The sequence below is a fragment of the Megalobrama amblycephala genome, linkage group LG4 (genome assembly GCF_018812025.1).
Source record: "Megalobrama amblycephala isolate DHTTF-2021 linkage group LG4, ASM1881202v1, whole genome shotgun sequence".
In the NCBI taxonomy this organism is placed as follows: Eukaryota; Metazoa; Chordata; class Actinopteri; order Cypriniformes; family Xenocyprididae; genus Megalobrama; species Megalobrama amblycephala.
This window is the reverse complement of record NC_063047.1, coordinates 15342030-15354684: the sequence shown is the minus strand read 5'-3', so window position 1 is coordinate 15354684 and position 12655 is coordinate 15342030. Positions and strand designations below refer to the sequence as shown.

The window sequence follows — 12655 nt, the reverse complement described above, 5'->3', positions numbered from 1 at the left end:
ACTGCCCGGCCAAAAGAAAAAAGTGGCTGTTTGGATTTTAATAGGCAAATACTTAAGAGTCTGGATGGATCATTATTACACTGATTATTATTTTTCTCATGTTATATGTTTAGCAACAGTTCTTTTAGCCCTTAAAGATGGAGTGTGTAGCTTTTAATTTCTTAAACAACCATGTATTAAGATGTATCATGGCCATATTCCAGGATGACAATGTCAAGATTCATCAGGTTCAAATTGTGTAAGAATTGTTGAGAGAGAGCATGAAGAATCATTTTCACACATGAATTGGCAATGACCTTAACCTCAGTGTAAGTTTTTGGGATGTGCTGGAGGAGACTTTACAGAGTGCTCACCTCTTGCATTGTCAATAAAAGATCTTGACCAAAAAATGATGCTCCTCTAGATGAAAATAAATGTTGTGATGTTATTTCCATAAAGGTGCATCAATTTTTGGTCAAGATCTTGTATTGACAATGCAAGAGGTGAGCACTCTGTAAAGTCTCCTCCAGCACATCCCAAAGACTTTCAATGAAATTAAAGTCTGTGCAAATTCATGTGTGAAAATGATTCTTCATGCTCTCTGAACAATTCTTTCACAATTTTAACCTTGGTGAATCTTGTCATCCAGGAATATGGCCATGATGTGTCTTCCTACATGGTTGTTTAAGAAATGAAAAGCTACAAACTCCATCTTTAAGGGTTAAAAGAACCGTTGCCAAACATATAACATGCTAGAAACATAATAATTACTATAATAATGATCAATTCCTTAACGTATTTGCCTATTAAAATCCAAACAGTGACTTTTTTTTGGCACGGTTGCACTGTGACGTTTGGAATTTTCTTTTCTTTCTGTTGATCTGGCATTGGGGTTGTAGATGGTTAATGGAAAAAAACTAATAATATTTCAACAACTTGCTTTAGTACAATATACAAGCCAATTATTTATTGGTGTAAAAATGTTCCATTTATAATACACAATGTAATATAATATGTCCCTCAGATCATCATATTTGGGGGTCCTTAATATCACAAAGTTTAAAAAGCTCTACACCACACTGAAACAGAAAAATAAGATTCCAAATTAGATTGTATGGCACAGTGCACTTTGTAACATAATCCAACATGAGCATGACTTCATCCTTTTTCACTCTTAACATAATTACTCCTGTAACATTATCAGCTCCCAAGCACAGCTTGTTTAAATACACAAGATGGAAAAGCAAGGTAATGTTTGCAATGGAGGGATGCTCAAAGGTTTTTTCATGTATAAGATGTCCTTTCCATTTAAACCACAGTGACCTGTCGGCCAGTACGGTACAATTTGTACGCCTACTTCTTATTCACACACATAGAACTGATGTCCATGTAGGAGGACATGAGGAGGAGGGGAGGGGAGAGGAGAACAAGGGCGTTTTCTCCCGTTCATTCAGAATAAAGGAGAGGAGGGAAGCTATTGTGGCTAGCCGCAATTCACTGAGACAGTCACCAGCACAAACTGAATCTGTGAGAAAATAAATTAATGCTTTGAATTTGACGCTCTGAGAGACCTAGTACTGATAAAGGTAAGCGTTTTGCGTTTGGTCATATTAATGTAAGGCAGGTCAGTGTTGCACTAGCGTCTACTGGAATGCTAGCTCGATTTTAGCAAGCATCACTGATTTAAAACAAGCTCTAGAAACAGCTAGTACCTAACCGGAAAAACTTGCGCTAGTGAATGCTGCATTTAGCGTCATTTTCTGACACGTGAGGCCATATCCAGCCTTTGATGATCTTGCATATTGGCGAGATAAGCTGAAATAGTGAGATATTAATTGAAAGTTGACCATAATGACCTGTGCCGGGTACGTTAGATAGCACGCCTCCACTCCAAAGCGGCGCGTCGCATTTCTCCAGCGCATGCAACGAAAAACACGCTCGGCTCAAAACAAGCTGCATTACTGATGCTTTTTCAGCTCTTTTCATTCATTTGTTCGGTTAGCGATTAGCTCTCATTTTCTCACACCAGCAGAAGCCTGCCCATTTATCGATTATGTCATGTTTTTTCATTCTCACTCTTGTACTATTGGCGAATATCTTATATTTCTCCTCATCTTTATCTCATATATACATATTTTATCTCTCACTCTTTATCTTAATTGATATTTTAGTAGAAATATAAATGTTGGTGTGAGGTTTTTTTTTTCGCCGGTATGCTCATCAGCATCATCAATAACGCAGCTCGGCCATTAGAAAGCAAACACACACTATCACACCGCCATGCATCTGACCTATTTCCAAAAACACATCCATGGCTTTATTGTGAAGACCACATTTTATTCTCCCAAACACATCTGTTTGAAATCGGCTTTATTTATTATCATTGTTATTAATGATAGTTGCTAGTATTTAGGGAGACACCGTCACCAATCAGGGCCCTATCAACTCATCTCAGCAAGTGCTGCAGGCGACTCATATAACCAGTGATTATTACTGTATAATTATGAATATCAATTAGTATATCTGTTATACCCTTTATAACACTATAAGCACTATGGCCGTGTCTCAAAATATGCTAACTTGACAGCATTCTTGGGAATCATAGGTGTGTGCATCCTTTTTGAGCATCATTGGTGTGTGCAGCATCATAAGAAATGAGCATCATTAGGATTTTATTAGATTTCATTAGGTTATGTTGTATTGTATCTTACTTTTATCATGGATGATACATAAACAATACAAATTTTATATCTGTTCAAGAAATGTTTATTTTTATAGTCTACATATGATGCATGAACTTTCAGACACTATAAAACGATTTTGTCAAGTAAGCTAAAATATGTGCTTCATTTGATAAGTAAATTAACTGATGAAGTCAAAAAAATATTTCAATATGACAGAATCAACCTGACTACATACGATTACACCCATGAAAGTAGTTTTTAAGGGTTAGTTTGAGAAGAAATAGATCCTTATGCTAACAACTCATCCACTTTTTACAGTATGTACTAATAAAAAAGTTGATTAAATGTAGTATTTCCCCCCCCCCAGTAAGTAACTTTAATATATATGTATGTGTATAATGTAAACAAGCTGTCATCAGAGCATGGCTTGGCTTTCTCATAACAAGAAGTTTCTACACAGTGGCTCAATGAAATTCACACACACAAAACTGCATTTTCTGCTTGTCTTTTATGGAGAAGTGCATATACAAAGTGAAACGGAAAACCATTTCCCAGTGCTGTCTAGCTGACTGCTCATCTTACTCTAACATGATACACTGTCAATATTAAGTCTGCAAGCAAAAGAAAAACATTGAATATCCTTTCATTCGTGTGCCATTATGACTGTGTTATACTGCAAAATATAAACTGTAAGGTAGTAGTAATGATAATAAACATTGAATTTCTAAACATAGTATTATTTTAAATATAAAAAAAATAATTACAAGTAAGAACAAAACACTTCTCTTGTCTTTTCAGAAATGATCAGACGAGTGGTACGACAGAGTAAATTCCGTCATGTGTTTGGTCAGGCGGTGAAGAATGACCAGTGCTATGATGACATTAGGGTTTCACGGGTTACCTGGGACAGTGCCTTTTGTGCAGTAAACCCCAAATTTGTTGCTATTATTGTGGAGGCTAGTGGGGGTGGAGCTTTCCTTGTTCTGCCTCTGCAAAAGGTAAGCCATAACCGCATATGAATTAAATGTCCACTCAGCATTTTTGAAATGTGCAATTTGAATAGGCTTTGTTGGTCAGAATTATGCAAGATGAGACATAAATTCATACTCTCTGTCCCTACTTCCTGTCTTGCAGACGGGTCGTATTGACAAGGCCTACCCAACTGTTTGTGGTCACACAGGCCCTGTGCTGGACATTGACTGGTGCCCGCACAATGATCATGTCATTGCCAGCGGCTCTGAAGATTGTACAGTAATGGTATGCTCAGCTCCTTCACTACATCCCCTCATAAAAAGGATGCTCAGAAACGTGTCAAAAAGAGTAATTATAATTATTAATTATTCAAATATTCCCATTTTGTCACAAAGGTGTGGCAAATCCCTGAGAACGGCCTCACCTCAGCTCTTTCTGAGCCAGTCGTGGTGTTGGAGGGTCACTCCAAGAGGGTGGGCATTGTGACGTGGCATCCAACAGCTCGCAATGTTCTGCTAAGTGCAGGTAAGAGATGTTAAAAGCAAGCGCGCTACATAAAATCCCTTGCGTTTATCATCTTGAGCATCAAAAACCTGTGAGTGAATGATCAAAAAAACTGTTTTGTCTTCTCTCCTCTGTCAGGATGTGATAATCTCATCATTATTTGGAACGTGGGCACTGGAGAAGCTCTGATCAACCTGGAGGACATGCATCCTGATGTGATCTTCAGCGTCTGCTGGAGTCGCAACGGCAGCCTCATTTGTACCGCATGCAAGGATAAGAAAGTGCGCGTTATCGATCCACGCAAGGGAAAGATCACTGCGGTAAGTGAAAACATCTCAAAATTAAGCTGAGGACTCTTTATTTTCACAGTTCTGAGTGTCTTACTGGCATTGATGATCACAGGAGAAGGATAAGGCCCATGAGGGAGCCCGGCCCATGAGGGCCATCTTTCTGGCTGATGGAAACATCTTCACTACCGGCTTCAGTCGTATGAGTGAGCGGCAGCTGGCCTTATGGAATCCAGTAAGCCAAACAAATGGATTTTTTCTACATTTTTAAAAAATTAAAAACATTTTTATGCAATATTATGAAATATTTTGATGTGTTCTTTAAGAAAAACATGGAAGAGCCGATATCAGTGCACGAAATGGACACCAGCAATGGAGTGTTGCTTCCCTTCTATGACCCTGATACTAATGTGGTCTACCTGTGTGGAAAGGTAGGCAAGTTTTTTTTAGTTCTGCAATATTATATTTTATTTCAATACAACATATTGATTAAAAAGAATACACAACTCAGCACAATTTTTTTTCCCCTCAACTATTTTGACTCCAAGGCTCCACTTTGTCCGAGATAATATTCAAAATTCCTCCTATTTTAGCTGATATGTACCAATGGCAATTTGGTTGTAATAATAAAAAAATGTAAAACCATAATGTCAGTTTAATATTGGACATCTTTGTTTTGTGTTTTTTAACATTTTAATTAAGATTATGTTAAAGGCACAATATGTAAGATTTTTGCAGTAAAATATCCAAAAACCACAAGGCCAGTGTTATTTTGTTCAGTTGAGTATTTACAATATCCCAAATGTTTCCAACTATTTGTAGATTGTGATAAAATCGCGATTTTAACCAAGGATATGGGACGTGTCCAGATGTTGCCTGTCAATTGTGTCATATCCGCGTTACCCTCGGTTTCTGGTTTTATTTTGTAGAAATCATGGAAACACCAAAGATGCTTTAATATATTACATGTTTTATTAGACAAGGGAACAACTGTTTGGTTACATTTATAGACAGAAAATGAATTATTGTTATATAGCTCAACACGTTTAGTCTTATTGTTTAAATCTAGTTTTCTTGATTTTCCGAGAATACCATGCTTTTACCATGCTTCAGAGAAAAACGCTATTTTGTCAAGTAACGTTAGCTATCATAGCATAATCAGATGCAGCTTTATTTTTAGTAACAGTAATACAGCATTTTCTCCATCATAAACTACGTTTTAAAATTAATTGCTTGGCATTTATCAACACAAGCCATCCAGCTAATTAATATGATATTCTAAAATCGATCTATCCTACTGCAGTGTGCAACAAGTGTCTCACAACAGCCGCTGAGCGAACGCACAGACTAATGATATAAGAGAATTTTCAACACAGTCAAATGTATCTAATATGATAAACAGTGCTGTGTTACCTCATATGCATGACCGGAAGAAGCGGAAGCGGCATAATAAAAGTTCCACTGCTCGTGAGGAGTGTGTTGCGTTTTTCTCTCATTAGCATTCGCTCCAGTGGTCTCGTTCAGCTCCAACATCACTCACCCTGCTCTGCTTCATACTACAGTAACGTTAATCTCATCCATGAACATGATTTCTGCCCGAATTCCATTCCGATTCTTTTCTACTGACTGTGAGGTGAAGACGACATCTCCCATGATTCCGCGCTCAAACTCGGCGTAATCAAGCTATGCCTTTGTTTTGAATAGGTGACCTCTAGCGGCGAAAATCTACATGCTGCAGCTTTAATTTATCTAAATTTAAAGGTGCCATCGAACGTTTTTTTACAAGATGTAATATAAGTCTAAGGTGTCCCCTGAATGTGTCTGTGAAGTTTCAGCTCAAAATACCCCATAGATTTTTTTAATGAATTTTTTTAACTGCCTATTTTGGGGCATCATTAAATATGAGCCGATTTATGCTGTGCGGCCCCTTTAAATCTCGTGCTCTCCACCCACGGAGCGCGCGCTTGCCTTAAACAGTGCATAAACAAAGTTCACACAGCTAATATAACCCTCAAATGGATCTTTACAAAGTGTTCGTCATGCATGCGGAATGCATGCGTCGGATTATGTGAGTATTGTATACTGTTATATTGTTTACATTTGATTCTGAATGAATTTGAGGCTGTCCTCCGTGGCTAACGGCTAATGCTACACTGTTGGAGAGATTTATAAAGAATTAAGTTGTGTTTATGCATTATACAGACTGCAAGTGTTTAAAAATGAAAATAGCGACGGCTCTTGTCTCCGTGAATACAGTAATAAACGATGGTAACTTTAACCACATTTAACAGTACATTAGCAACATGCTAACGAAACATTTAGAAAGACAATTTATAAATATCAATAAAAATATCATGATATCATGGATCATGTCAGTTATTATTGCTCCATCTGCCATTTTTCGCTGTTGTTATTGCTTGCTTACCTAGTCTGATGATTCAGCTCTGCACAGATCCAGACGTTAAAGGCAGGGTAGGCAAAAAAATATATAAAAAACTTTTTTTCAAAATTTGTTTAAACTTTATTTATATATCAATACATAATTAAAATGTAAGTACTCTGAAAAAGAAAGTATAAAAATCGAGTGTCTGTAGACCTCTCACGACTGTTTTAAAGACAGCTCATTATTTCCATTCACTCCACCCCCTCCCTTCTGGGCTCCTTCCAAAGCCACGCCCCCAAAACGCATGAACGTGTGACTCCGACCACTGAGCTGGAAGACGCATTATTTACCTGAGACGAGCGGAGAGGAAGGAGCACAGTGCATGTAGTGACATCATGTCAGAATCACATGTAATAAAAATAACTTTATAATTATGAAGATAAACAAACAAGATGTATTTTAGTACTCACTATCAAGCTAGCATATTGATATTGGTAAAGTTTAAAATATATATTTTTTGAATCGCTAACGAGCTAGTTATCTATAAGGCAAAGCTAAAAACAGGTTGCATGATACACGTTTTTCCATTACCATCATTTACACTGTGATGAAGATGAATTTCGTGTAAGATTCATAACATATACGTTGTTCTACAGATCAACAGAGTAACATACACTCAAATATCAACTCACAACTGCATTGCAGACACAAAATAATAACACACACATACAACAAAGTGTGTACGACACACACAGATACAAGATAAAGACATCAGTAAACATAGGTAGAGAATATAAAAACAAAACAAAGGCGAAAAAAACGTGCAGGTAAACTTACAGGTGAACATGGTAAAAGACTTAGACAGAGGGTAAAATTATGCACAATTCAACACTATAGCTATCATTATTTATCGTCTCTACTACGGCTCGCTAAGTAATGTTATGTTAGCTATATTACGCAGCTACGTGTGCTAATGACACATGCTTCATGAAAAAATAAACAAAAAAATATGTATGATCAAAATACAAAAAGAAAGATTTACCTGTCCAGCAGAAATAAAGCCATCAAGGAGTCACTTTTCAGCCCCTTGAGTTCCCTCAGTTCTCGCCATCGCTGGAAAGCCACGCCGATATTAACTCGCGTTTTATTTCTTTGTTTATCCAAAGACTTTTTGTTCATTGCCTTTTCTTGTACTGTTACTGTCTTCCTTTTTTTGCCTGGTTTGCCTTCACTAACTGCATAGGCCGGTACTGTGAATTTAGCTTGCTGTTTCTCTGCCATTGTTTTGGTATTCCTAGGATCCATGCCTCTTGGATTCCCCAAATCAAACGTGCGCGCGCAAGTGGGCAGGTCATGTGTGGCAAAAGGGTGGTTGCCATGGTTGCGAGAGAGTGACAGCCACCTAAGCCAATCCTATGTTTCGTCCCGGATGGAAATAATGAGCTGTGTTTAATACAGATTAAACGGTCTAGAGTCACTCGATTTTTATACTCTTTTTATCAGAGTTCTTACATTTTAATTATGCATGTATATATATAGAAAGTTTAAACAAATTTGGAACAAAATTTCTTACCTACCCTGCCTTTAATACTGGCTGCCCTTGTCTAATGCCTTTCATAATGTTGGGAACATGGGCTGGCATATGCAAATATTGGGGGCGTACACCCCGACTGTTACGTAACAGTCGGTATTATGTTGAGATTCGCCTGTTCTTCGGAGGTCTTTTAAACAAATGAGATTTATATAAGAAGGAGGAAACAATGGAGTTTGAGACTCACTGTATGTCTTTTCCATGTACTGAACTCTTGTTATTTAACTATGCCAAGATAAATTCAATTTTTCATTCGAGAATAATTTGCCCCCCCCCTAGAAGTTTAGAAGGTTTGGACCACTGGCTTCACATCAATACTGGGATATATATTTTAAGATAAATTGTGAAAAGGACATTGTGGAGAAATTAGCAAAGCTATAACCATGTTTTCTTGTCCAGGGTGACAGCAGTATCCGTTACTTCGAGATCACAGACGAGGCACCGTATGTGCACTACCTCAACACGTTTTCCAGCAAGGAGCCCCAGAGAGGCATGGGATACATGCCTAAAAGAGGCCTAGATGTCAACAAGTGCGAGATAGCCAGGTATGCGCTATTTGCACAGGACTTCAAGCCTTCAGCATTCTGATTATGCTTCTCAGTGGTGTGACTTGATGCTTTTTAGCTTTACTCCTGCTGCTAGTTTGATTTTTCTTCTCCAGTAGGGGGAGGCATTAGCCTGTCATTGACTATAAAATCTAATGGGATAGCAGTGCGGCACTGATCATGCTGTGGCTCTAAAAGGTCATTGAAATGTTATTTGGCAACTAATGATCACTGTATGGATCATTGGTTTTAGTATCTATTCTTTCATAAGGGCATACATTATGTGTTTATTATTATTATTATTCATATTTTACCTAATTTTTTAAATTATTTTATTTTAAAATGTAATGTATTCCTGTGACAATGGTAAGGTGAATTTTCAGCTGTCATTACTCCAGTCTTCAGTGTCACATGATCCTATGATCCTTCAGAAATCATTCTAATATGCTGATTCGTTGCTTAAGAAACATATATTATTATCAATGTTTAAAACAGTTGTGCTGCTCAATATTTTGTGGAAACATTTTTCTCAGGATTTTTTTATTTCTAGAAAGTTAGAAATCTTGTGTAACATTATAAATGGAAAAAAAAAAAAGATTGCTGTACTGTTATCCAATAATAACACAATAACATGTCTGTTGTTTCTCACAGGTTTTATAAACTCCATGAGAGAAAGTGTGAGCCAATTATCATGACCGTTCCTAGAAAGGTACTTTTCACTGTATTATGTTTTGATGTTTATGTAATCATTCTGTATCCTCAATATATAATCCTAAAAAATCAATTATTAAAATTTTTTAAAAAGTATTTTTTATAATTTTTAACGATGTTCAGTTGATTAGGTTTTATTTATCTTGTGTTAAGTTTTACTGGCAAAGCTCAATCAAAATTGTGATTTAATGGTCATTAATTGATGAAGAAAAGGGGAGGCAGTTAGAGTGATTTCAGTTAGCATTAAAGCAGCTAATGTTTTCAGAGAAAACAAACAGCATGAGTACGTGATTCCAAAATACTCATTACGGTATTTCCTGTCTCTTCTGTTCTTGGCAGTCAGACCTCTTCCAGGACGACCTCTATCCGGACACAGCAGGTCCAGACCCGGCGCTAGAGGCTGAGGAGTGGTTTGAAGGCAAGAATGGTGAACCAATCCTGATCTCGCTCAAACACGGTTATGTCCCGGGCAAGAATCGGGACCTCAAAGTAGTCAAGAAAAATGTGCTGGATAACAAGGCAACCAAGAAGGTGGAGGAGCCAGCAACTCCTCAGAAACCTGCCTCTCCTCAGCTAACCAGAGTAAGGATGATGCTTCATTGACTTGTTCTTATTCTTCCCTCTAATACAGGGGTAGGCAAGTTCGGTCCTAGAGAGCCACTGTCCTGCAGAGTTTAGCTCCAACCCTGAAAAAAAACCTTCAGCTGCCTATAGCCTTAGTAATCCTGAAGAGCTTGATTAGCTTGTTCAGGTGTGTTTGATTAAGGTTGGAGCTAAACTCAGCAGGATAGCAGCTCTCTAGGACCGAACTTGCCTACCCCTGCTCTAATAACTGGTGTTTATTTGCTGCTAAAACACTGTTTCTTTATTCTGCTCCGCAGAAGAATGAAGTGAAGTTAGAGGAGCTGTTGCGAGAAGTCAAGTCCCTTAGAGATCTGGTCACGCTGCAGGACAGGAGAATCGCCAAACTGGAAGAGCAGGTGGCTAAAGTGGCAATCTAAGACACTGCATCAGTATGGAGAGAAAGAGAGAGATTCAGGTGGGCAGGGGGGGTCAGTCACTGCCAAAATTTCTCAATTTGACTCGATCATTCCGCTTGGTGTTTCTCACAAGGACAACTTCAAGCAACATTCCAAGATGGACTTTTACTTTTTGTCAAGTCTCCCCCAAGCATTCGCATAGCAGAAGCAAAATTGTGGCAAAGAGTGGTCACTGGTTTTAACTGATGTTTTACATTTTGTTAAAAATGTTCTTACTTTTTTTAGTTATTGTAACATTGTTTCCATGAGTATTCTGATATTTACCAGTATGTTAGAGTGTTGTTGTATATACACATCAGTATTTCTCTTTCCTTTTTTTGTTGTGCTGCCAAATTTGAGGTGATGCAGTAACCTCTCCTTTTATTTCTACTTTTATATGTTTTTCCCAGTTGTAGATAGTGGATTATTGAAAAACATGAATTTAACATGTCATACTATTCAAAGTGGGACATAAGCAGAAAAGGCAGTACTGTGTGATTGTAAAGGCCATTGGTACTACAGAAAGTAATCATAGGTGATGATAAGGGTATATGATTTAAGGCTGGCCCACACTAAATGATTTATAAAATTTTATCAGATTTTCAAAATGCGAGAGACCATAAACATGATAAAAAAATCATAGATTTAAGAGTTTTGTTCCTATAGTGCGTGGAGTGCCGTGATGTGACCAAGAAAGCACATAACACACTAACAGATTTCATTCACAAACAACCACAGTCCCAGCTGTGAACATGGGAAATCTCACAAAACGTGACTTTAGAGTAAACAAACATGGCAGGCGACGGGCATGAAGAAATGGAGTGCTTTTTACAGAAATTCTTTGGAAAAAGGCTTGGATGAAGTCGTGTTATGCTTCCGGCAGCTCGCTTTCTGATTTTGTATCGTTTTGTTCCACCTGACATGAATATTTCTGATCGTAAATATTGGATACATTTTGGATATTTACGATTTGAGATTGGTGCAGCCCCGACATTCTTCCGAGCAGATTCATTCACTCTTAACGCACATCACACCACAGGAAAATCTGATAAGATAATCTGAAGAACCATCAAGATAATCAAGATTTTAGCTAGGATTGTCGAAAGGGAATTGAATTGGGGCCAGAATCGTCCCGATTATCTTGTTGTGTGTGGGTGCTTTTAGTGAAATCTAAGAAATGTTCATATAAGCATTAAAATTCAACATTTAGGATTTCAAAATCAGTCCATATAATGTCCCTTGTGATGATCATGACACTGAAGTATTAGGCACATAGTCATTTCCTCCATTGCCTTGCTTTGAGATCTTCATAATTGATTATAAGGCATCCAACAACAGGGTTTTTCAAAATATAACACAGTCAGATACAATATATCCAGAAGCAATAACACAATGTTGCAGAATGAATGTGAACCTAAACCTGTTTGCAAGTGTTGTTCAAAATGCGTTAATCATTCATACGCATTATAAATCAAAAACTTACCGCTGTAACTTTATAGTAATTATGAAATTACTGTTGCACCTCAGGAAATAAACCACTTTGAAGTCAGAAACATTGGATGCTCAACACTTGCCTTTTGCATGACGTTTTTGCCCACAGAAATGGTATCAATTTATTTTGAATAGGAAATGGCTATTTTTTTTGCTATCATTACCCATGTTCTCCAGTTTACCCCCACTTTTGAATTCTTCTCATGTTACCGAATATTGGGCTAACACATGCTCTGATACATGAACTTGGCTTTAAGAGGCAGTGGCTACCTGCAGGCTCTTCTGATGTATATGTACTGTAAATGTATTGGTGCCTCTATGTGTGTTTCTGGTTTTAGACAGACCTCCTCAGTTGACCACTGCTGGAGGACAACATCCATGAATCTGAGCACTTATCTGTGTCCTAAACAGTCTTGTGCATGCATTCCAAACTTCACCTAAAATAAAAAAAGGTTGACTCTAAAATAAATCCTTTCATTCATAATTCTT

At 37.5% G+C, this 12655-nt stretch overlaps 1 protein-coding gene across 4 annotated transcripts in view; it reads left to right on the top strand.

Moving 5' to 3' along the window:
- The window catches only part of coro1cb (coronin, actin binding protein, 1Cb), a 15952-nt gene extending 3297 nt beyond the window's left edge, over positions 1-12655 (top strand). For 2 of the 4 annotated variants that reach the window (XM_048187803.1, XM_048187802.1), the window contains 10 exons: positions 3462-3661; positions 3798-3920; positions 4031-4160; positions 4278-4459; positions 4542-4661; positions 4753-4857; positions 8800-8945; positions 9597-9654; positions 9996-10238; positions 10538-12655. In XM_048187803.1, coding sequence (XP_048043760.1) covers positions 3462-3661; positions 3798-3920; positions 4031-4160; positions 4278-4459; positions 4542-4661; positions 4753-4857; positions 8800-8945; positions 9597-9654; positions 9996-10238; positions 10538-10657 — 1427 coding nt within the window. In that variant the 3' untranslated portion in view covers positions 10658-12655. Of the gene's footprint in view, positions 1-722; positions 1566-3461; positions 3662-3797; positions 3921-4030; positions 4161-4277; positions 4460-4508; positions 4662-4752; positions 4858-8799; positions 8946-9596; positions 9655-9995; positions 10239-10537 lie in introns of those variants that run through there. The other 2 variants (XM_048187805.1, XM_048187804.1) reach the window with 2 other exon arrangements.